The sequence below is a fragment of the Canis lupus genome, chromosome 26 (assembly GCF_003254725.2).
Source record: "Canis lupus dingo isolate Sandy chromosome 26, ASM325472v2, whole genome shotgun sequence".
Taxonomy (NCBI): domain Eukaryota; kingdom Metazoa; phylum Chordata; class Mammalia; order Carnivora; family Canidae; genus Canis; species Canis lupus.
Window position 1 is genome coordinate 6,159,232 of NC_064268.1, and position 26,356 is coordinate 6,185,587.

Genomic DNA, 26,356 nt, shown 5'->3' on the forward strand with positions numbered 1-26,356 from the left:
TCCTGTGGGCTTCCTGCTTACTGTTAATGGTTTACACTAAATGCAAGGAAACCATGTTTCACCAAAAATGTGGCCCCAACACAAGTGTGCTTTCAGCTGAACTGAAAGCACAGCTTTGCCTTTTGAGGGCATCGAGAAACTAAGCTACATATTCATGCCTACAACAATTTATGTAAATATTTCATAACTAGTATATAAGAGATCATAGTTATCCAAGAAAACATAACACACTTGGACTACTAATATTCAATCCTCATATTTACAGGATATCCACTTTGTGTTGCTGACTTTATAAATTGTGTACACAGGGCATTTGCCACCCTTCATGCCTGCAAACTCCTGCAACACTATGGAATTAATTCATCTGCAGAAAACCAGACTTCACACAAACAGCAGTTCATGATTAACTGAATAAGTAAATAAAAATAATGGTGCATGCATATATATGCATATGTATATAATAGTTCTATCAATTATTTAACAATAAATTAATTAAAGAATAAAAGGCAAGATGGCCAAGGCATAACCCACTTAAAATCAGTAAGCCACTGTCCATTGGTTTTCTCATAAGAAACATAAGAAATAAGAAAAAGTGACAGTCACTTACTCAGCAGATTTTATAGACTATCTAGAAATATTAAAGTCACAAAGATTATAAAGCTTGATTTAGATTTTTGTTAACATGCAGTAAAGTCTTTCTGGAATCTAGTTCTTGCTTAAGAGAAAAGTGAGAAGTCAGAAAATCCATTTCAGTTTAAGGATAGGCACTACAATTCACAAGTCTCCAGAATATCCTGTATTCTGGAGTGTGAGATTCCTTTCCCTTGGAGCAGCATTGCTCCCACTGGGCTGCTGATAACAAAGTCTTTGGTGAGATAACACTCTGTTTCTGGCCACTCTGATACTATAACAGTGTTGCATAATGATGAGTGTCCTGACTTACTTTGAAGGAGCAACCTGAACACCAAGAAAATACAACTTAACAAATTAATTTTCAAAATATCCTTATAAGGTTGTTTGTGATATACTCCTCTCACAGATAAACCTAGTCACAGTCTAATGCACGAAAGGGTCATTGTTTTGCCTTCTAAAATAGCAAATCAGCAATGAAACAAGTAGAGATGCTCTGAGTCTACCGTAGGACACTGATGTGTTCATATTTCAGTATTTAGGACTGAATATTTCACCCTGAATAATGGGTCCCCTCCCTTCTTTCTTTTTGTATTGTATGCAATTCTGAAAATGACTGGGTCATGAAAATAATTGATGGCCATGCATCTAACATATTAAAAACGTTTTGTGTTCCTTTCTAACTGGATTCCACCCTGAATTGAAATGTCTTCTTTGTGGTAGCTATATGTCAGTTCAAACATGAATGAACTTTTTGCCTTCACAAATTTAAAAAAAAATGCAGTTCTGGGGTACTTGAGTGGCTCAGTCGGTTAAGCATCTGACTTGATTTCTGCAAGGGTCATGATCTCAGGGTCGCGAGATTGAGCCCCATGTCAGGGTCCATGCTCAGCACAAGTCTTCATGAGATTGTCTCTCCCCTTCTCCCTCTGCCCCTCCTCCACTCTCTCTCTAAATAAATACATAAAATCTTTTAAAAACAAAGCAGTGTTTTAAAACAAATTTAACTTCCTAAGAACTGAGAAACCAAGGGGGACTTGGTGATACCACCAACAACCATACCAGGAAACCACCCTGGCAACCAGGCCCTACCTCAGGGTCATACTTACTTGGTCTGGGCCTGACACAGAGCATTAATGACCACAGACTTGCCCCCTCCTGTGGGCCCCACCACCATGGTCGTGTGGCGGGTTAACATGGTCTCAAACATCTGAACCACTTTATCCACCTGTGGGGCAAAGATTAGCAGCTAGGGTAAACACACCTTTTTTTTTTTTTTTAAACAGCTTTGTTGAGCTGTAATTCATATTCCACACATTTCACTCATTTCAAGTGTGCAATTCAGTGGGTTTTTAGTATGTGCACCAATTACTCCATTCAATTTTAGAGCATTTTCATGACCCATATCCTCCCCAAAAAACTCTGTATTCATTAATCACCTCTTCCCAACCCTGCCTCCAGACACTGGCACTGCCCATCAGCTTTCTATCTCCATGGTTTTCCCCATTCTCCACACAGAAACAGAGTGACGTAAATGGAATTACACAGTCTATGCAGGCCTTTGTGTCTGGCTACTCTCACTCGCATGTTTTCAGGGTTCATCCACATTGCAGCGTGGGTCAGGACTGCATGCTTTTTTGCGGCCAAATACTATTCTGTGTGGCAAGATCTCATCTGGTTTTTTCATCCATGGATGAATATTTGTATTGATTCTATTTTGGGCTCTTATGAATAACAGTGCTATGAACATTTGTGTATAAGTTCTTGCATGGACATATATTCTCACTTCTCTCAGGTAGATACATAGTAGTGGAATTGCTGGGGCATGTGGTAACTGTATGATTAACTACTTGGGGAACTGCCGGACTGTTTTTTCATAGCTGCTATGCCATTTTACATTCCCTTTTTAAACAACCACCTCCAGAGGAAAATGTCAGAGTCAGGAAAAGCGCAGAGAGCACTCTCATCTGCGGCCAGTACCTGCTGCCCCAGCTCGAGGCTTCTGGGTAGCCTGATACCCTGAGATACCCCAACCAAAGGTGGCCACCCTGGTTGTGCAGCTTTAGGCATTTATACACTCAGCAGAACACTTTGGCCATAATTTATGGCTTTCTGGCAACATATACAACCTTACAGACTTCAGATGATCAACACTTTATCAATAACATCTAATTTAATTTTCCTTGTAAGTGTGACTCTGGAAAAAGAAAAAGGTGGGGTGGGGAGAGAATATTAGATAGCTGGACCCCAAAACAAAATACTGGAGTTATCACATGATGCCAAAAACAGGGATCCCTGGGTGGCGCAGCGGTTTGGCGCCTGCCTTTGGCCCAGGGCGCCATCCTGGAGACCCGGGATCGAATCCCACGTAGGGCTCCCTGCATGGAGTCTGCTTCTCCCTCTGCCTGTGTCTCTGCCTCTCTCTCTCTCTCTCTCTCTCTCTCTGATTATCATGAATAAATAAATAAATAAAATCTTTAAAAAAAAAAAAAACAACTGGAGGGTAGTATGTATGTACAGTGGAATATTATTCAGCCTTAACAAGGAAGGTGATTCTGACACCTGCTATGACATGGATAAACTATGAAACACACTAAATGAAAAAAGCCAGTCACAAAAGGACAAACACCGCAAGATTCCACTTACATAATGTCCCCAGAGGAGCCAGATTTATAGAACAGAAAGCAGAAGGGTAGGTACCAGGTGGGCATCAGGCCTCAGGATGGGGAGGGGGGAGGGAGGAAGTGGGGGAGGGGTGAGACGGGTGGGGGTGTTGGTTAATGGAGATAGAGTGTCAGTTTTGCAAGATGGAAAGGTTCTGGAGATGTGTTTCACAACAATATAGATAAACGTAACAATATATAATAAACTATACTAAACATGAGTAAGATGAGGGAAAATTTGTTATGTGTACCTTACCACAATAAAAAAAATCAGGGAAAAATGGTTAAGATGGTAAATGTTATGTGTATTTTTCCACATTTAGTTTTTTCAGATGGAAAGACCAAAAACCCAGAAGAAGCCTATGAACTCATTTTCACATTTTGCACCATTCTTACCTGGACAGGTAAGACAATGTAGCCATTCTCCTCCAGCACCTGTTCCACGGCATCATTAAAATTGGGGTAGCGAACACGCGAGCAGTCTAGTCCAGGAAACAGATCAGAAATCAAACCAAGGAAAAGAGGGACATCCTCAAATACGAACTTGGGCAGATTCATGTCTCGAAGGGCCCTCATCAGCACCACATCCTGGGGCAGAACGAAACAGATGTCTTTAAGGATTATTTCCAAAAAGCCCAGGGACTAGTATAGAAATCCTCTAATGAAATATAAAATGAAATTTCATATAAAATGTAAGACATAAAACATTGAAAGTACAGTCTCTAGACATGTGAGCCTGTTGCCCACAGAGCAGCACTGAGAAGTCTGCTTTGGAGTGAGTTCTGTACTTTTATTGCAAAGCAGAAAAACAAAAACAAAAAAAATCATTCTCATGCTTTCTTGAGAACTGGGTTTATCCCCACCCCTCCACCCCACCATCCTGCAATTATGGATTGATTATTACCACTGAAGCATCAGAGTTGTGAAGACATTCAACTTGACCTATGGTAATTAGTCAAATTAGGGGAAAAAAGCATATACTACTAATAAATAATAAGAGATCCAATTAAGGCCAGCAACCAAATGAAGTAAATGAAGTGACAGCTAAAACTAAAACTTTCTTGTGAGCACTATGCTGTAGTCCATCATCATGTCCCAGTGTTTGTTAGGTACACATGAACCAGATAAAGACCTGGAGAACATCGGTGTCCATGGCCCCTACCTCTCTGAGATCAGAAGAGCCTCTCTTCAGTTCTCCAGCCATTACCAATACGGATTTCAGGGCTCTCAGTCCAAAATCATAGTGATGTTGCTTGGAGAGCTGCTCCCGGGCCAACTTATACAGAACAGTCATCTTTTTGGACAGCGTCTTTTGTGATCAAAGATAATGAAAAACAAGGAAAGAGAATGACCTAAAAGCAACAGGACATCATTCTACAAAGAAAATGGACATAAAATTGTTCAATGGAACTGCTCTATAAACAAGCAGACCCTTGCCTCTAAGAGAAACACCAGGATGGGTCCTTTGTTTTCAATGATGACAAATTAGGAACTAATTTCAAAGAATGCCAGTCTTGCTAAAATTTGAGGACTGTCTTTGAAAGCTGAGGATGATCTTCACTGCCTTAGCTTAAGAATAAAACGCATCCAACTTTTTAAATCATAGCACCCACACTCCAAAAATATGCCTCCTTCTTATTTAGACCTGAACATGTTAAATCTTCTCCTGGAGGAATCTGGATGGCTCAGTAGGGGAAGCATCGGCCTTTGGCTCAGGTCATGATCTCAGGGTCCTGGGATAGAGGAGAGAGTTTGCTTCTCCTTTTCCCTCTGCCCTGCCCCTGCAACTCCTGCTCGCGCTCGCTCTACCTCTCTCTCTCTCTCCCTCTCTCTTGCTCTCTCATTCTCAATCTCTGTCTCTCTCAAATAAATAAATAAAATCTTTAAATTAAAAAAGCTTCTCCTGTAACTCATTTTTCAAGATGAGTCAGCCACTCACAGACTACTGATGTAGCTACTGATCTTGACTACTACATCAATGATTCAAAGCCTGCTGCTCCCTAAGGATGGCATGAGGACTAAGAACCAGAGATCCCACCACTCCTGTTTAAAATCCAGACAACATGCAAGCAGCAAAAGCCTTTTTAAAAAATTACAGAAAAGAGACCTCACAACCCTTTGTGTTGAAAGCACTTGCTATTTAATACATTTTTCACAACCTTCTGGGAAAACATAGGTGCATACTTTTTACACATATTTTAAAATATGATAAAGGAGATTTTGTGTGTGTCTGTGTGTGTTTTAAAGCCACATATTCTCAAGGTATGAGGCTAAGTGAAAGAAGTCCATTTCAGAGGGTTACATATGTATGGATTCCAAGTACAGAACATTCTCGAAGTGACCAACTGTCATGTTAGAGAATGAGAGGTGGTTGCTGGGAGTTAGGGCCAAGGAGAGGGTGTGTTACCAGGGGATGACAGGAAGGAGTTTCTTTGTGGTGATGGCCCAGTTCTGTATCCTGATTGTGGCACTGGCTATGCCACACATACAACAAAATGTTCTAGAACTATATACAAACAAACATACCACAGAGACAGGGAGATGTAAAAACTAATGGAATCCAGATAAAGCTTGTGCCTGAGATAATAGCACCATGCCCATCTCCCGGTCCCGGTTTTGACAACCTGCCTTGGGGGTATAAATTGTCATCACCAGGGGAGGCAGGGGGTACATGGAACTCTGTTCTATTGTTCCCACTTCTTGTTGAGTCTGATTACTTGAAAATAAAACTAACAATTTTAAAAAGAGACAGGAGGAGGGAGAGACAAAGCGCGCGCACACACACACACACACACACACACACACACACACACAATTAAGCCACACAGAATGCAAACTTCCCAAGTCCCAGCCTGAAAGCAGAGGCAGGGTGGGGTCCCAGGACGGCTGAGCAGGGCTCCAACAAGACATCACCTTGGCCCAGAGGAAGCCCTCGGAGAAGAGCATGATCTCACAGATCTGCTGCAGGTCAGGCACGATCACCACCACGGGCCTGAAGAGAGCCTTCACTGACTCAGGCAGCTCCGTGCGGCCCGCGTAGCCCGGGTTCATGGTGATGAAGATGCCCATCCTCGAGTCCAGGGCGATCTCCTGCCCTTCAAACTGGAGGGCGACAGGAAAGAATGGGGTATGAGGCCAGCAGGCCCACCACCAGGGAAAGGGACAGAGAGAGCCACGGGGCTGTTCATCTTCATGGTACAAGGAAGACACCACCCTTTGACTCCCGTCTGTTTCCAGGCCTCAAATGTTGTCCTTGTGGTTCTCGCCTAAGGGTCCTAGGTGATGAGCTTTGCCCCTGCCAAACTGTGATCCAAATCCAGAGTCTGCACACCTCGAGAAGCAGCAGGTGCTGGGAAGGAGTGCAGCGTGGGGAGTATGCGGGCACTCTGTGAGCCTGGACAGGCTCCCTACCCTCTCTGAGTGAGTCTCCTTCTCTGCAAGGTTGTGGTGATTGAATGAGGCAATCGATCTGTGCCCCAGCACCCAGTCTGACGCTCCGCACAAAGTGGATTCTCATTCATGTCACTGGTCCCTGCCCCCATTCTAGCTCCACCACCCCCACCCGAGCACCAACTCTTCCCACAGAAACCCACCCCAGCATCCTTCCAGAAACCAGCCTCCATTCCTCCAGGCACCTCAGGGACCCACAAACTACCCTGTTTTGAATTTCTTTAGCCTACAGCCAACTTTCACCTGTCTCAACTTTTTTTCCTCTAAGATTTCACCATTTTATTTCTTTTACCGGTCCACTGGACAGATAAAAGATAGAAAACAGTATTTTTATGAGGCACAGCCTGCCTCAGGAACAAAAGGGCCATCCAGCAGATAGCTGATGCTCCCTGAGGAAGGAGGCCACTATGTTGTCTCCCAAGCCTGCTCACTTGCTCACCGTCACCCACTCCCTTATATCCATGTGGGGCCCAGGAGAACCAATTAAAAGAAAATCCATCCAAAGCCTTTATGGGAATCCTGAAAATGTTTAACAGTATCTAGTTTCCACAATCTCTTGACAATGAACTGCACTGTGGTCTAAGAGAAAAAGTGGTGGGGTGCCAGGGGCACAGAGGGACCCACGAGCGAATCCTCACTAGCCCTCTCGATGAGGCTCTATAGGGCCTTGGAGGATATAGAGGAGTTTTTCAGGCACAAGGGAAGGAAGGACAATCCTAGGCAGACAGGGACAAAAATGTTGTGACAGGGCCCAGTGTGCCCTCAAGGCAAGTGGCATAAGGTGACAAGAATGTGGGGCACACAGGGGGTAGGGAGTACATCAGAGCACGCCAGGATCCCAGGGGACCCCGGTGCAGGGACATGGCCCAGGCACTCTGGTCCCCTTTGTCACAGAACCAACTTTGGGACTATCTAAATCATGTAATAAGATCGTTTTTTTCCAAATTCTGATCCAGCATCATCAGCTATAACTTACTGCAGACTTACCAGCTCGGGTCTGCAAATATAATCTTGGATGGGCAGAAATCAGTGATGCTCAAAATTTTTTTTCTAATTTGCCTTTTCATTTTGATGACAACCTTAAAAATCCAGCTCGTTTTAATGCCCTAACTTCACGAGGCAGAAGGCAAAATTTTCTGTCTGTGTAATACTATCTATTGAAAGACATTTCAATTGAATGGAACATTCATCTTTAAGGTTGCTTTTTTTTTCCCCCTCAAACTTGGGAAGTGACCAAGAATTTTGTTTTTTTCTTTAAAGGGGGCTCTGGACATTACTTACTTGAGAACACTGCCTTACTTGTCTATAGCTACTACTACTTCTATGTCTGGAATTAGTTTGAAGTTCTAGAATACTGCAGTCTCTAATTCTCAAAGATGCTGATAATTTTGGGAAACCCAACTACCTCAATTCAAAAGCAAAAATCTGTCAAGCCTTCATCTGATGTTTCAAAAGGAACACAGCAAAGTTTCCACCCTGAAGAGTGTGATCAGGCCCAGCTTCACACTCATGCTCACCCGGAACGTGGTTAGCTGATGAATCAGAGCATTTCGGATCGTCTGAATCTGAGATGAGATGACAGATAGCACAGAGGCATCGATTCGATTGAACTCATCAAAGCAGCCCCAAGCCCCACACTGGGCAAGGCCAGAGAAAATCTTCCCAATGGCCTAGAGTGAAAGAAATGTCAGGACAAGGGCAATTTTTAACTTTAAAATCACAAGTGACATATTTACAGATATGTTCCCTAAGTTAAAACAGAGAGTGTGGATCCGGTTGCCAGAGAGGCAGCCAGCCAATCACCCCACTGGTGGATCTTTCTGGCAAGACTTCCAGGACCCTCCTGGGCCAGTTCCCATTCACAGGACTTTACAAATTACGGAATTTTATGAAAAACTCCAGAATCCTGGCTTCTCTTGAAATACTGGAACATCAGGGATCCCTGGGTGGCTCAGCGGTTCGGCGCCTGCCTTTGGCCCAGGGCGCAATCCTGGAGTCCCGGGATCGAGTACCGCGTCAGGCTCCCGGCATGGAGCCTGCTTCTTCCTCCTCCTGTGTCTCTGCCTCTCTCTCTCTCTCTCTCTCTCTCTCTCTCTCTGTCTATCATAAATAAATAAATAAATAAATAAATAAATAAATAAATAAATAAATAAATAAATAAATATAATCTTTTTTTTAAAAAAAGAAATACTGGAACATCAAGCAACACTGGGTTCATTTTCCCAAGTAGTAACAGCGAACCGCAGCTAGGCAATGGCTCTCCCTCTGGCCCACCAGCTGGCCATGGCCCTCACCACTCTCTATGGTCTCCACCTGCTACTTTCTTATTTATATTACATGGCTCTGGTGGGACTTCAGTTTTCGATGTTTAGCCTACATGTTGCTAACAAGCAGACACACACAAGCTCTGAGACCGAGGGTGAAAGATTTATCTGCTCTCTTCCTCCAGCTGTCTCCATGTCTTTTCATGGAAGAGTATGGGGTGAAATGCCTTCCTACCATGTCCCATGTTCTGCTCTCTGTCCAGTAGCAGTACCAGGAGTGACACTGAGGTCATACCTTATAATCCATGCCTTCACCACAATTGGTCACAACACAGAGCAAGCCCAGGGCTTTGGCCAGATCCTTGGTGGTCTCGGTTTTGCCAGTACCTGCTGGGCCAGCGGGGGCCCCTCCCAGATACATGGACAGCGCCTGTTAAGGAGCCAAACCACAAAGCCCATGTTGTCTGATTCACACAAGGAAACAGGTGCCATTTCCCAAAGCACTGTGACAATATATGTGGAATATACATGTGGCAATGGACAGGTTAATGCTCACCTTTTCTGACAGTCACATTTTTAACATTTCTTTTCTGTGTTTTTCCTTTGACTTCTACTGACCACCTCCATGCCATGATATAGGAACCAGGGTATCAGATTCTAGCAACATGCTGGAATCTGCCTACCCTGAAGACAATGTACCAGGAGTTCCCAGAAATGAGGCTCATGGACACATGTACATCTGTTTAGTAAAGGATTAGTCCTCCCCAAGGAAAGGTTTGATGACCCTTTGTCTCCAAATTCTAGGAGTTGACTTCAAAGCCCTTGGAATGTCCTGAGAACAGTGATTTTGGGCCACATGGTATTAGCTTGATTTCTGGAGTGGCTAGGAACTAAAGTCAGCAATCCAAGCATGACCAGTCATTTCTACATGACCAGTCCCCAGCTGAAACCCTAGACACCAAGCATCTCTGGTGAGCTTCTCTGGATGGCAATACATCCTGCCTGCAGCCATGTGTAGTTGCTACAAGAGATAATGCCATCTGCACAACGATGCTCCCAGCCTGGTCTCTCCCAGACCCCATCCTCAGCCATCTCCCACTGCGAATTTTGATCCATCTCCTTTTGCTATAATAAACCACAACTATGACCATAATGGCTTTTCTGAGTTCTGTGAGTCACTTTCAGCAAATTGTTAAGCCTGAGAGTGGTTTTAGGAGATGCCTGAACCTGCAATAGCACAATTCCAAAAGGTGGCAAGTAGGTCATGTTCTGAGTTGAAACTCATTTACGAATTTTAAACAATGTCCCTTAATATTGGCACTGGTTTCCTGGGGCTGCCCTGGCAAATTACCACCAAGTTGGGGTTTAAAACAATAGAAATGTAATCATTCACAGCAACGTGGGCCAGAAGCCTGAAATGGAGGTGTTGGTAGGGCTGTGCTCTCTCTGAAGCTTCCAGGGGGGGCTCTCTTTGGTCTGGTGGCTCCAAGCATTCCTTGGCTTTGGCCACATCACTCCAATCCCCACCTCTGTCTTAGCATCACCTTTCCTGCCTCTCTGTCCTCTCCTCTTCTTCCAAGGACACTAGTCATCGGACTTATGGCCCTAATCCAGGATGTTCTCAATCCTTCACTTATTAAATCCAAAAAGACCCGACTTCTAAATAAGGTCACATCGGAGGTTCCTAGTGTGGACATGAATTGGAAGGGAGGGACACTGGTCAACCCAGTAGAGATATCCCCAGTCACCCTAATCATGCTTAGAGAACAACCCATAACCACAGGCGGCGAATGACCACAGCCCATCACCTGGGTGAGAGTCAGGTAAATCCGGTCTGTGAGCGGCGTGATGACCAACCTCCCATTCAGGCCCATGTACTCATAGCCGTAGCTGAATGTGCCCGTGCACTGACGGATGTTCAGCTCATCCGGTTCCCGGTCCCAGTAAAACCGCAGCTGACTTTCCCATTCAAACTCCCGGGCCTCGAGAATGCTGGAAGGAGGAGACGTGGGAGAAGACGTCGAGGAAAACAAGCAAGGTGGTGGACGCCCTGGGACAGTGCTGCCCCCCGCCCCGTTCCCCACAGGTCCCGACCTGTCTCTTATGAAAGAATCGACTATATCTCTGGCATGCACGTCAATGATGAGAACCGTGTTGTATTTCTTTCTGTCATTTTTGTTTAAGGGCATGGTGATCCGAGTGACCAACTCATCAATCTGCTGGTGCATTTTCTTGCCGTACTCCTTCATGGCCTGCTTCTCCCCCTTCTGCACTTTGTGGAAGACGTCCTCCACCTCCCAGGTCCACCACACCTGGCTGGCGGCCAGCACCACCATCCCTTGATATAGGAGCATCCAGTCGACTCTAAAGGAAAAAGCACGCCTGTTTGAGATCTTGTACCAGGGACCGACACCAGATACCGGTTGCCGTCAGAATGTGTTTCTTTGATCTATAATGGAGAAGGCAACATACGGGCTCTAGGTAAGCAAATAACAGTAACTCTTCCACTGGACAGGAAAATACAAGCCCGGCGACATGCACACACAACAGAGGTAGAGGTGACTGTGCAGAAAGATGCTAGATGACTTCTAAAATATGCCTGTACAGATGTTCAGAGTGACTTAGTATTATGAGCATATTATAAGAATTTTTACATTTTTTTAAAATTCCAACAAAAAGGGAAGCCCGGGTGGCTCAGCAGTTTAGTGCTGCCTTCAGCCCAGGGTGTGATCTTGGAGACCCAGAATCGAGTTCCACATCAGGCACCCTGCATGGAGCCTGTTTCTCCCTCTGCCTGTGTCTCTGCCTCTCTCTCTGTCTCTGTGTCTCTCATGAATAAATAAATAAAATCTTTTTAAAAAATTCCAACAAAAAACTAAATAATCTCTGACCACACCACCCATGTTGCTTTATTATAGCTTCCTGGGTATTACTCACTACTCTCTTCTACTCTTTTCGATCCCATGGTAATTTGGGGAGGAACAGGGTGGCACAGACACTTCGCAGTGCTTTCTCTTACTCTGTCTCCTGCCAACCACACCCTGTGACACACAGCAATGCCTTGGCAAGGTGGTAGTTATGATGTAGATAAAACTAATGTTGGTGCAAAATTCACCTAATCTGGAAGCATGAAGGAGACTTCAAAATACTCAGTGATCACTACTTCCAGAGGCTGGTGATTTCTGTCTAGTTCAGCTTTGGGGTTTTTTTGTTTGTTGTTTTTTCTTTTGTTTTGGTTTTTTAGATTTTATTTATTTATTCATGAGAGACACAGAGAGAGAGGCAGAGACATAGGGAGAGGGAGAAGCAGACTCCCCACGGGGAGCCCGATGTGGGACTCGATCCCGGGACCCCAGGATCATGACCTGAGCCAAAGGCAGATGCTCACCCAGGTGCCCCTATCTAGTTCAGCTTTATAAGGGCATATACCACAGTGATAAGCTCATAGCAGGAATCCGATAAATATTAGTTCAATCAATAAATATAGCTGATAATGTGCTAGAGCCACCTCCTATCAGTTCTCAAGAGTTCACTTTCAAATTGTCAAGAATTTTGCAGTCTGATGTTCAAGCCACTTATCATTATTCTACTTAACTTTGAAAACAGCCATGGTGGGAATATTTACACCACGAATATTGATGAATTCTCTAAATCAAAGCTTTTTTTTTTCCTTTTTTCAGAAATCCACTTTACCTGCACACCACTGAACAGATCTATATATACCTGATTACATAAGGTATTACAATTCTTACAGTACCTAAAAATAGAAGGATCATAATCCTACCAATCCTACCAACTTATTCTCTAATAAGTTATTAAATAGATGTTTTCAGTTTATAAAACCAAAAAGGTAGTGTATAAAATCAAGAGGATAGTATTCTTGATAATAATAGAGGTTTAAATCTGCATAAAGGCCTGCCAAATATAATCCCATCTAAATCTAACAGAACACATTATCCAAAGATGCTTTATGTATTTGGTGCTCAACCACACATTAAAACCTGCCCTCTTGGGATCCCTGGGTGGCTCAGTGGTTTGGCACCTGCCTTTGGCCCAGAGCGCGATCCTGGAGTCCCGGGATCGAGTCCCGCGTCAGGCTCCTGGCATGGGGCCTGCTTCTCCCTCTGCCTGTGTCTCTGTCTCTCTCTCTCTCTCTCTCTCATGAATAAATAAATAAATAAATAAATAAATAAATAAATAAATAAATAAATAAATAAATAACAAATAATAAAACCTGCCCTCTTGGCAATAAAGAAGCAGGTGCCTAGATTCTTTTCAGGCCACAAAAATCAAGGTGTGATTGAGATCGCTAAATATTTTAGAAACAACTCTACTCCTTAACACAGATTAACCCTCCTGAACACCTGGTTCTTGTCCAGTCACCAGGTCAGTGGCTCTCACACTTGAGTGTACTCAGAATCCCTGGGGAGGGGCTTATAAAATACATGGGCAGCCCCACCCCCAGAGTTTCTGGTGAGGCAGGTTTGGGGGAGGGCCCAGGCATCTGGATTTCTAACAAGCCCCCCAGAGGCCCTCATACTGCTGGTCCAGATGCCACCACACTTTGAGAAGTTCTGGACTAGGTGATCTTTTAAAGACAGACAATGCACAGGCTAGCTTAGCTATTGCAAGAAAAGAAAACTTCATTCGGAATGTCATTTGATCTATTCCAAGCCCTTAATATTAACCCATCATGACTATGATGATATGATGTCATACATGATATGATACAGTGACACGTGTTCACATTCGCCACCCTACCTGCTTCTGTCTTCACAGTATCTAAAAATAGCCTCTTTGGTGATCAGCCGGTTGGTCCTCCGCATCTCGTTCAAAACGGCCGTCATCCAGTCCTCCACACGCCCCTCAGCCCGGATGATCTTGCGGAACTCCATGACTTCCCCTTCTGCTGAAATCATGGCAGACACCAGCTTCTCTCCATTCTCACCGTCGTTAAACCTCAGCAGAGCTATGTTGTCATACATCTGCAATACAGTGGGACAGTCCACCCTGTGACAACACAGGATAGTGGCCCACAGAAGGGCCTGTGGCCAGCGCTCTGTCACACACAGGAGCCACAGGGACACAGCACGAAACAGGGACACACAGTGGCTGCTTGCGTCTATCCGCAGTGCATAAACGTCTGTTTGGGGTTCAAAAGGAAGGAAGGAAAAGAAGATATGCTCCCTCCCTACACTTGAGATTCTGGAGCGTATGCGGCTATGGAGAGGTATCTGGACCCAGGAGACACAGACCGGCGGTGAGATTCAACACCCCAGGGGCAGAGGAGTTAGATGTGCACTTGAAGCCCCCCACGTCCCAACCAGGTGACCTGGGGCAAGCTGCTTCTCTTCTCTCATCCTGGATCAGACATAATTACAGCACTTACAAGAAGAGGTTGGGAGGGTCAAAGCAGACACCGTGTGGGAAAGGTCGCTGGCATGGCAAACACATGCCCATCGTTTCTGTTATTCATCAGGATGATACTCAGAAAAATGAGTCTTTTAGGACCCAGGATAGAAGACAAAGCACTCTGCAAGTCAGAGAAGGCGAAGGCAACAGGCTTCCAAGGAGAAAACCAGAAGTTTGCACCAGGGGCTACCAGTAAACGAAGTGCTCCTAATACATGATTTTCTAAAGCAGTGAAATATTTGCTTGTTACAAAAGTAGAAACAAAATATAAAACTTCACTTTGAGAAAGGAACACATATGACCAAAAACAAGAATTTTAGTATAATAAGGACATCAGTATTAACAAGGGAAAGTAATGGAGCTATGTCCTTGATCCCAAATGCTTTGTTTATTTAGAATAAAGGGATTCTTCTACAATGCTGATTCATAACCACAGTGGTTCTGCCCCCACAGGGTGGGGTGGGGGGGACACTAGGGCAATGTCAGTGTCAGCAATGACACTTCTGGTTGTTGTGACTAGAGAGCAATGCTCCTGGCTTCCTGAGGGTAGAAGCCAGGATACAGCGCACAGGGTGGCCCCCCACCACCCCCACACATCCACACACAGTGCTGAGCAATATCTGACCCAACCACCAACATGGCCAAGGTGGAGAACACCTAGCCCAGGCTGACACTAAATATAGAGCTTTGACCGGCAGATCGAAGGTTCGTTCTGGCCATGCTCTGGCTGGTATCACCAGAGACAGTTTTGTCTATTGTTTCCCGCCAGGCAGTACTGTTTGTGGATACACATACATTTGTGTCCAAGTATGCAAATCACGGGCTGGAAGGAACCATAACACATTCATGCTAGTGGCTGCCTCTTGAAAGGGGAGGGAGAGTTGTGATGGGGAGAAGGACCAGAGAGTATAGCAACTTTTTCTCTACAGCCTTGTTTCACAAAGACAGGGGGGGTGGGGGGAAGCAAACAGGACTAACTGGTAACAAGCTGGTTACCAGTGAGTTCTGGGTGGTGGATAAGGTAATTTAGCCAACATCCTAGGACTGGTACTAAGTAGTTTACAAACACAAACTCATTTAATCTTAATAACAACTCCACTGAAGCAGGTAACTATTGGAGTTACCCCCATACAGATATAAGAAACCAATGGGCACCTGGGTGGTTCAGTCAGTGAAGCATCTGCCTTTGGCTCAGGTCATGATCTCAGGGTGCTGGGATCAAGCCCCATGTCAGGCTCCCTGCTCAGTGGGGAGCCTGCTTTTCCCTCTCCCTCTGTGTAGTCACTCTCTCTCAAATAATAAATAAAATCTTGAAAGGAAGGAAGGACAGATGGATGGAAGGAAAGAAGGAAGGGAGGGAGGGAGGGAGGAAAGGAAAGGAAAGGAAAGGAAAGGAAAGGAAAGGAAAGGAAAGGAAAGGAAAGGAAAGGAAAGGAAAGGAAAGGAAAGGAAAGGAAAGGAAAGGAAAGGAAAGGAAAGGAAAGGAAAGGAAAGGAAAGGAAAGGAAAGGAAAGGAAGGAAGGAAGGAAGGAAGGAAGGAAGAAGGAAGGAAGGAAGGAAGGAAGGAAGAAAGAAAGAAAGAAAGAAAGAAAGAAGAAAAGAAAGAAAAGAAAGAAAAGAAAGAAAAGAAAGAAAAGAAAGAAAAGAAAGAAAGAAAGAAAGAAAGAAAGAAAGAAAAGAAAGAAAGAAAGAAAGAAAGAAAGAAAAACTGCCCAGAGAAGTTAAGTAACTTGCCAAAAGTCACATAGCAAATCTGTGTGGGGTCCAGATTTGAACCCAGGCAGTCTGGCTCCAGAGTCCACATGCTGAAGCCCTATACTATATCACCTCCCAGCTTATTATATTAGTCTTTGTATATTGCTATCTTCTTTTTAGTTTCTAAAAAAAATGTTTTTGGACTACAGAAAAATAAATGGCAACAAATAACAGTGGAATCTTTGTGTGATTTCAGACTAAGTGGATTTCATGACATTTAAGTTTCTGATAAAAGCCCAGCAGCATTTCCCGGTGCCAAGCCAACTGCGCAGAGACGTGGAATGGAACAGATCACGTGACACAGTGACAGCATCTGCAGCTGCTCCCTGAGGTGGGGGTAGGGGTGGGGGTGGGGGCGGGACAGGAGGCGCCTACCTTGATCATGTGTTCCTGGACGCACAGTGGGTCGCTATTCCCCAGGATGCTGAGCAGCTCATCGTCAGAAATGAAGAAGAACCTCGGGAAAGCGTTTCTCTTGCTATCTAAGTAGTCGTTCAAGCTCTTCTGGCATTTCTCGAGGCCCTCACTGATGTGCTGCAAGTCGGCCAGGCGGTTCGGGGCCTCGCAGCATCTCTTGATCACGGGGTCCTTTAAGGTCTCGCCCATGATCTGGAGGAGGGTGAGAGGGGAGCTGTCAGGCCAGGCTGGGGAAGTGGGGGTGGGGTGGGCAACTGCTCTGGCCCCTGGGGTAAGCAGTGGCCAGAGCCCCCAGCACAACAGAAAACAACCAACAAGCCCCTGAACCACAGCTTTTGGAGGGCCAATGCGGCATAAAGGTCCCTATCACCTGCTAGAGAACTTTAGATCATTTACTCATCTCTGGTGTTAATTTTTTCCATCCTCCCACTAGAAGGTCAGCTGTCTGAGGCAGGGATTTATAATCTCTCTTGCTCACTGGTGTGCCCTATGGGCCAACAACAGTGTCTGCACATAGAAGGCCCTCCGTCAACATTCAGGGATGAATGAAGCCTACAACACCACTTAGGGCCACCTGCATGTCCTGGAATATTCACTCCAGCCCTCTTTACAGGGGCACAAGGAGGCAGGTGATGGGAAGGGAAATACCCCAAACATCCAATAGGAAACTGGGTCAGTCGTTGGCTGAAAGTGATAATTTAGATGTTTATGTCAAATATAATAATTTTTTTATTTGCAAGGCACAAGCCCACAAGTTATTTATGAAAGCAAAGAATTCCTTTTCGAATAAGGTGTCTCCTTACAACAATCAACTAATGTAATGTCAAAGATGTATATGTCAGGGGCCCCTGGGTGGCTCAGTGGTTGAGTGTCTGCCTTTGGCTCAAGTTGTGATCCTGGGGTCCTGGGATAGAGTCCCACATCGGGCTCCCCACAGGGAGCCTGTCTCTCCCTCTGCCTATGTTTCTGCCTCTCTCTGTGTGTCTCTCATGAATAAATAAATAACATCTTTTTAAAAAGATGTATATTTTTTAAATGATCATATTGGTAAGAATGATATTATTTTATGGAATATTTATTTATATGTTGACACAGGAATAAACAAATTCTGGAAATATATATGTTAACCTGTCAAAACGGTTATCTTGGGTGTGGGATTATAGGTAATTTTTTTGCTTTTTTTTATAGTTTCTAAATCCTTCTATAATAAATATCCACTGTGTGATTTTTTTCTTAAGTTTCAAAAAAAAGCTTATGCAAATGAATAAGGAAATATTATCAACTCTAATGGATAAAGGAGACCCAAATGAGGGCAGGCAGCTCTGGGTTAAGACCTTCATCCCACTAATGGCTTAAGGGCAGCGATGACGGGCACAACCCTTTCCAAAAAGGACTTTAAAATGGGCAATACTTCTTCACAGGCAATTTACTTTCCAACAATCTCCCATAAGATATTCATCCTAAATGAAAAGACACAAGGCACAAGCCCATAAATTATTTATGAAAGCAAAGAATTCCTCTTCAAACAAGATGCCTCGTTATAACAATCAACTAAAGTAATGTCAAGCCACTCACTGGAACATTATATAAAGGCATTAAAATCTTTTCTCAGTTTCATAATATCAAATACCTTTCTCATAATATTAAAAGAAAATTAGAAAAAATTATACAAAATACTATTAACATTGTGTGTTTAAACCCATGTACACAGAAAAAAAAGACAAAAGAAATATACGGCATATTGAAGTGGTCACATCGAGATGATGGAAGTCTAGAAGACACATTTTTTTCCTACCTTTTTACATTTTCCAAGCTTTTAAGCAAGTATTTCTTTTATAATAAAAAATAAGTATAAAAAAGTTAAAGTGTCATATGCCAGTGGCTTGAAACCAAACAGAAATTTCTACTGAACAGATTAAAGTCATATGTAATGATTTTTAAAAATTCAGGATTTGGGTGTCTGGCTGGCTCAGTTAGAAGAGCATGTAACTCAATCTCAGAGTCATGAGTTCAAGTCCCATGTTGGGTGTAGAGATTACTTAAAAAAAAAAAAAAAAACTAAAAAAAATCCAGAAGCTACTTAACAGACAAAATACTACATGCAGAAACATAAGTAAAAGTATCTCAAATAACTGTGCTTTCGTGACTAAAATAGAAGCCAATCACTTGCCCTTTTAAATATCCTATCGATGTTGTCAAACTTCTTTGCCTCATCTGGAAGTTGTGACCTGATATCTCCACCGATAAAAATGCTTTCAAGATACATCCATTTCCTCTGAACCAACATCCATATCTGGAAATGCACAACATTAATGTTAGCACAGGTACCTCAAACTACGTATGGTAAAATCCCACTCTAACAGGGGACGGAGTCACATTAACACAGGTCAAAAGTCTTCCCAGGCAAGATGGCAGAGTGAGTGCATACACTCCTTTCCAAATATATAAGAACAATAGAGAAATCATAGCTAAATATTTTAAGATACAAAGCAAAAGAAAACTCAAAAGCAAAAGAAAACTCTCCACACTAGCCCAGGACAAGGAAGAAGCTTCTAGTTATAAGCAGGGTTGGAGCCCTATAACCCAGAGGAACAAAGGACAAATCATAAAAAAAAAAAAAAGCCCAGACAGGGGCACCTGGGTGGCTCAGTTGGTTAAGCGTCTGACTTTTGGTTTCGGCTCAGGTCACAGTCTCAGGGTCATGAGACTGAGCCCCACATCAGGCTCTGTGCTCAGGAGGGAGTCTGTTTGAGGATTCTCTCTCTCCCTCTGCCTCTCCCATCCTCTCTAAAATAAATAAATCTTTTTAAAAATAAATAAAATATGGCACCTGGGTGGCTCAGTCTGTTAAGCATCTGCCTTCAGCTCAGGTCATGATCCCAGTGAGTCCCATATTAGACTCCCTGCTAAGTGAGGAGTCTGCTTCTCTCTCTCCATCTACCACTCTCCATTGCTTGTGTTCTCTCTCTCACACACACACTCTCTCTCAAATAAATAAAATCTTTAAATAAATAAAATGATTAATTTTGTTATGTAAATTTCACATCTATTTTTTTAATTTTAATGAAGAAAAGAGAAGAAAAAAGAAAAATAATGAAGAAAAATTAAAATATTTTTAAGTAATGGAGAAAAATTTAAACAGTGAAGAAAAATCAAATAAAAAATAATGAAGGAAAATCAAAGATAAAATAAAAAGCAAAACCTAATTTAAAGTAATAGACAAAAAAAAAAGCAAGCAAAGGAAGCCCATGCTTGAGAGCAGTGAGGGCTTGGACCACATCCCTAGCCAGTGAACCAGTGTTGGTATCATCCCACCCAAAACTCAAGTTGTGGCCTAGAACAACCCCTGTGGTCTGGGGAGGGAAAAGAGGCAGCCACACAAAAATGGTGAGATGAGCCTGGGTTGCTCACAGAAGTCTGGACTAGTATTTCCCACAAGAAGAGGGCACCTGGGTGGCTTAGTGGTTGAGCATCTGCCTTTAACTCAGGTCCTGATCTCAGGGTCCTGGGATCAAGTCCTGCGTTGGCCTCCGCATTGAACCTACTTCTCCTTCTGCCTATGTCTCTGCCTCTCTCTGTGTATCTCTCATAAATAAATAAAATCTTTTAAAAAAAAGAAGAAGAAAGCCCAAGCCACCTAATATAAGACCTGGTTTGGTGTTGTCCACTATGACAGGCCAACTTGGAAAAACTACAGAAACACATGATGAAGTGAAGCAAGCACAGGCAAAAAAATTTATGTAAGATTAATTTTAAAAATAATAGATCAGAGAAAAACCCACTATCATGAAAGATAGTCACATACACATAGATTTTAAAAGAAAAGGAAAATTTTGGCCTGGGAAAAGAATAAATATGGAGAAATCTGAAAAAGCTTTAAATATGTTTAAATTTGTCAATGAGATAAAGGAGGTGAAAGTATCCTGGCAACAAGAACAGGATAGTATTAAACAAGAATAGGGACATACAAGAAAGAACCAATTAAGAATCATGGAAGTTAAAAATGCATTCATTGAAATTAAACCTCAGATTGACTCTTCTAATCATGCACATACAACCCCAAAATAAATCAAGCCAGAAAAAGTACATTGGAGGATCACCAGGGACTGAGCACAAAATATTCTCCTATGAAAGTGCTATCCTACTTTTCTCTCACCTCAATGACTTCCCCTATCAGAGAAAGCGTTTTTTCCCATTTGTGAACAGTTTGAAGAAAAGGCCCCACAAATCTGCTTCCCGAGATGCTTTGCAGGTTGACAGTGTTGTCATCAAGACACTGGATGATTTCATCGACAGACCCCAAAATGTAGCCTCGCTCCTGTGTGCCTTTGAAATACTTGACCACAGCAAACTTCATACTTTCCCACGTGTCCAGGATTTCCTTCACAGCCTGGTCAGGAATATAAAAAAGAGAAGTTTGGGCACAGACATTGGAAAAACAAAATCCCAACCCAATAGCAACTCCCTGAGCTTGCCTTTGGTCAGTTGCTCAACCCAGAGTCAGGGTCAGTTTTCCGGTAAGTAGAAACTCTGTCATGGTGACCCCAACATCACTTACCAAGCACTTGCTGTGTGCCAGGTAAGCACATTGCATTTGGATTGCCTTCTGTCAAAGCAGCTTAGTGAAATAAGGATTATTACCCACATTTTATAGAGATGGGTACTGGGTTCTCAGAGAGCTTGGTCAGGTCACTCAGCACCAGAACCAAGGTCTAAATTTCCTAGTCCACCTCCCTGCCCCCTGTGCGATCCTACCCCTATGTTTACCATTAAGCAAAGAAAATCAGATCACAAAGTAATATGCCTATTAATGATTGTATTTTCAAAAAACAGCTGTATCAATATTTATGTGTATGTGATCCATATATGTGTATATTGCATACATATGTATATGTGGTATATGCATTTATATACATGTATATATATACATGTATGTGTGTTTATACATGTTTGTGCATGACTATGTATAGTTTGTGTAGGTGTGTAGAGGTATATGTAAGCATGTGTCTACACACTTTTAAGTATTCAAGGAGATACATTGAAATGTTACTAATAATTATCTTTAGGTGGTAGAATTATAAGTGATTTATTTTCTCAGTTTTCTACCATGAACATCCATTGATACATTTAATAAATACATTGGAAGTGAGAAACCATAATTTAGAATAAAAAATTTAACCAAGCAGAAATCCTATTTCTAGAGCAAACAATTCTTTATTACTTGAATACAATGAGTACCAAAACAAACATTTTCTCTTTGCCCCCCCCAAAAAAAAATAATTCTCTAGGGGACCTGGGTGGCCTAGTTGAGTAAGCACCTGCCTTCAGCTCAGGTCATGAGCTCAGGGTCCTGGAAATGAGCCCCAAGTCTGGCTCCCTGCTCAATGGAGAGTCTGCTTCTCCCTCTCTCTCTGCCCCTCCCTCTGCTCATTCTCTCTTTCTCAAATAAATCTTTAAAAATAATAATAATAATAATTCTCTGAAACAAATACGACACTGTGTATTAACTGTACTGAAATTTAAATGAAATAAAAATAATTCTCTTTTTTCTAAACTGTTTTTATTTATTTTTATTTTTTTTAAAAAGATTTATTTATGTATTCATAGAGAGCGAGAGAGAGGCAGAGACACGAGCAGAGGGAGAAGCAGGCTCCATGCAGGAAGCCTGATGTGGGACTCAATCCCAGGTCTCCAGGATCACGCCCCGGGCTGCAGGCGGCGCCAAACCGCTGCGCCACCAGGGCTGCCCCTAAACTGTTTTTATATCTAAAAAGAGTCTTACTTTCTCAATGGCAATCTCTTTGACAGCAGCCATTACAATCTCATTGAGAACATCCGTGTGTTTGTGAAGTTCCATAGCAAACATGTTTTCCAAGGTGAACGTCTCTGTCATCTCAAAAAATACACCTGTTTTTTCCATAAGCTCTTTCCAATGCCTGAAAGTGCATCCAAAATAAAAACTTCATGCTTCCTGGATTTAGTGATGAATTTAATTATTCCTGCTTAAATCACAAGGCAAATCCCATTATAAATGAGGACATCATTGGAATTACATTTCCAAAGTTTTCCAAAATCCCATTGGTTTCCAGAACCAAACCCAGGAAACAATATCTAGCAAGATATGCTCTTAGATGGCTAGTCTTCATGGCCACCCAAGAGAATATGAAGCTTTTAACTTTTTGGAACCTACTTCTGTCACATAGACCAGAGATCTCGACCTCTATCACTTCACTCAGCCTGTTGGAGACCCCGGTGTAAGTTGTGAGCTGTCGTGTGTTCAGTAAATATTTATTGTGCTCCTAGCTCTGCGCTATGATTTGTATATTGGGTTAGTTTGCATATTGGGTTAGGTAAAATATATTGCTAAATATATATTATACTAAATATATATATATTACTAAATATAAATAAAATATATTACTAAAATTATTTTTACCTGTTTTACTTTTTCAAAACAGCTAATGGAAACATTTTAAATTACATATCTGGGTCATGTACTTCTGTTGGATGGCACTGACCTAGATCCCCTGCTATAATATTTTAAACATTAGAATGAAGCAACCACAAATGCCCGTTTACATCTGGCAGGATTTGTTTAAAAAAAAAAAAAAAAACAGGAGAATCCTTGTGGTTGATAATTGTATAGAAACTTCACACAGAGGGGCATCTGGGTGGCTCAGTGGTTGAGCATCTGCCTTTGGCTCAGGTCATGATCCTGGGGTCCTGGGATCGAGTCCCACATCAGGTTCCCCACAGGGAGCCTGCTTCTCCTTCTGCCTGTGTCTCTGCCTCTCTCTCTCTCTCTCTCTCTCTCTGTCTCTCATGAATAAATAAATAAAATCTAAAAAGAAACAAACAAACTTCACACGGAAACAATTTCATAGAAATGTGACCTTTGGATTTTGTCATCAGATCTAAGCAAAGACATGTTTTAGACTAAAACTCCTCCCCCTTACACAACAGGTAACAGGATGAAACAAACCTGTCTCTTAGTGCTTCATGCTTTAAGTCAAGAAGTAGAGGAATCGAGTCTTTGAATGCCTTCATTTTTGCTTCTAAATGGTAGGCCACTGAAAGGTTTCGGACCTGCCGGGGTAGCTTTCTAAGAGACCTGAGAAAACCTTCAATTCCTTCCTGGAGGAACTGAATATTCAGGTTGATCCAGAGGGTCTGAGACCATTCTTCTTTTGCAACCTGGAAATGGATGAGAAATAGTCCTGTCAATAAGACCCTCTGACCAGGGGAGCCAGCGCTTAACCCCTGGTCGTGCTCCCTTCTTTGCAAATATTATCACCCATCTATCTACAAAAACCTCAAATTCACAAAAGGAAGTATGGATTACTGGTTCCAAAACTACAAACAAAAGAATTCCAACTTTTTCAAGGCCCTGACAAAATAAGGCTGTCTCCTGAGGAGGTGCAGAATCCAAAATTATGTCTTCCTTTCCACAGATGAAAAGCGAGAAGTATAGAATCAGTTAACAGCCTTCTCTCTTAAATCACAGAGCCACTTGGTACTTAAGGCATATACTTCATTCAGGTTCCGTCTTAATGTGCTTCTCTTTCCCAACAAAAGCAGCTAAGATTACAAAATACTTACAGTGTGGATAATCCTGCCCAATTATCATACAGAAAAGACTTTTTGTGCTGTAGTTTCCTGAGATTTAACATAAAAAATACAATCTTGCATAAAATTTACCATCTTGGATACTTTGCATTTATTTGCAACCTGTGACATCTGGGCTCAATGGGGTTGCTTCCAGTCACAAAACATATTTAACAGAATATTATGTTAATTGATGAAATATACATATGGTAATTTTGACTCAGATGAAAATGACATTAAGATGTATTTACAATTTTTCATTTGTCTTCTAAAAAGATATTAAAAGCTCAAATAACTTTTTAGATTATGTTGAAATGACATCCATGATTCACTACTGTATTTTTTGGTAAAAATTTAATGAGATGAATCAGAAAGAAACTAAAAGTATTTCTTGGGAGTTCCTACACCTAAACTTACAGCCTGTCTGTGATTAAAGGGCCTTTCCTCCCTCCACCCTTTTCCCCTCCCCTCTCTCACTGATTAGTTTATAAAACCACAACTGTGGTTAAATCCACTCCTTGACATTCATCAGTGCTCAACACCTACACCTGGGCAACCAACCACGATGGCTGAGGACACTCAACCTCATTCACAGGCCTCAGTCTAAATCCAGGGCCCTAAGGCTGCTTTCCCTTCGGGCCCAGCTGCTGCGACATTCTTTCCCACACCACCACCTCACCCCTGCTCCACTATCCTCAACCAGCCAACCTCCCTGCTCATCATCCTCTCCACTGACGACCTTGCTGTGCACCTCCCTGAAGCAATCAGAATAGAACGTTCAACATCTCCCACTAGAAGCATCTCTACGCATATGCTCTGCCTTCCCCATATGATCCTATTGCCTCCTACCCGGGCCATATGCTGACACCATTCTTTCCCTCTTGCTTAGGGACATCAGACATCCCTCAAGCAAGCCTCCCCTCTGTCTCCGATCACAGAATGTTTCCTCCTTACTGGATCATTCCCATCACTATACAAACTCCTGCTGTAATTTCTCCCATCCCCACATCCCTTCCACCCACCACTCCTCATCTCTCTGCTTCCCTTTGCAACAAAACACATTTGGAAAGCTGTCTAGATTTGGTGTTTCTGATTCCTCTCTTCCCATTCTCTTTGTCTATTTTAATCTTTATTGAGAATTAACTGGCATATACAACTGGATATATTTAAAGTGCCAAATTTGCTAGGTACTGGCATGTGTGCACACCCACAAGACCATCGCCACAGTTGAGATTGTGAAGTCATTCATAGCTCTCAAAAGTCTCCTCCTGACTCTGTTACACCCCGTCCCATCCTTAGACAAATACTGCCCTGCTTTCCACCATGATAAATTCATTGGCATGTTCTAGAACTTTATGCAAATGGAATCATACAAGATGTACTCTTTGGTATCTCAACAAGATGATCTTGAGACCCATCCATGTTGCTGCCCTAGTACATCAATAGTTTGACCCTTTCTACTACTTTCTAGCAGTCCATGGGATAGATGTAACACAGTTTCCTTATTTGTTCACTTGGTGGATATTTGGGTTGTTTCTAGTTTTGGCTATTACAAATAAAATATCTGTGAACATTCAAGTAAAAGTCTTTGTAGGGATCTATGCTTTCTTTTCTTTTGGGGCAAATACCTTGGACTCACTCTAATTAGGCTTCCACAGCTACCACTGCATCAAAATGTTTCTTTCCAAGGTCACAGTGGCCTCCATGATGTGAAATTCGGTGGTTATTCCACACTCCCTCTCTTACTTGATCTGATGCATTTGGTGTGGTTGGATCACGCCCCCCCAGAAACGCTTTTTCCACTTGGCTTCCAAGACATCTTCCTACCACCTAGGCCACTCCTTGTTCTCTTTTCTTCTTAGGGGGCATCGTCTTGGGGTATTTGATGTTGGAGGGCTCCAGGCTCAGCCCTTTGTTCTCCTCCTCCATGTACCCCAGTCCCAGGTGTACTGGACTGAAGAGTGCCCCTCCTCATGAACTCATATCCCCCTGGAACCTCAGAATGTGACCTTATATGGACATCAGGTCTTTGCAGATGTAATTAATCATAATGAGGTTGTGCTGGAGTAGGGGGGCCCTAAATCCAATGACTGCACCAGGAAAAAAACCTGCTCCTGGTTCAAGGCCTTGCTCAAATGTCCCTCCCTAGGCCACATCCTT

General features: G+C 42.8%; 1 protein-coding gene across 1 annotated transcript in view; it reads right to left on the bottom strand.

The window, feature by feature from the left end:
- The window catches only part of DNAH10 (dynein axonemal heavy chain 10), a 133,852-nt gene that overhangs the window by 59,358 nt on the left and 48,138 nt on the right, over positions 1 to 26,356 (bottom strand). The window contains 14 exon segments of the mRNA XM_049102003.1: positions 1,740 to 1,858; positions 3,690 to 3,881; positions 4,456 to 4,602; positions 6,207 to 6,395; positions 8,261 to 8,413; positions 9,303 to 9,437; positions 10,816 to 10,999; positions 11,102 to 11,371; positions 13,769 to 13,992; positions 16,550 to 16,783; positions 18,762 to 18,884; positions 20,748 to 20,981; positions 22,374 to 22,527; positions 23,574 to 23,785. Of these exon segments, the coding sequence (XP_048957960.1) occupies positions 1,740 to 1,858; positions 3,690 to 3,881; positions 4,456 to 4,602; positions 6,207 to 6,395; positions 8,261 to 8,413; positions 9,303 to 9,437; positions 10,816 to 10,999; positions 11,102 to 11,371; positions 13,769 to 13,992; positions 16,550 to 16,783; positions 18,762 to 18,884; positions 20,748 to 20,981; positions 22,374 to 22,527; positions 23,574 to 23,785 (2,570 nt within the window).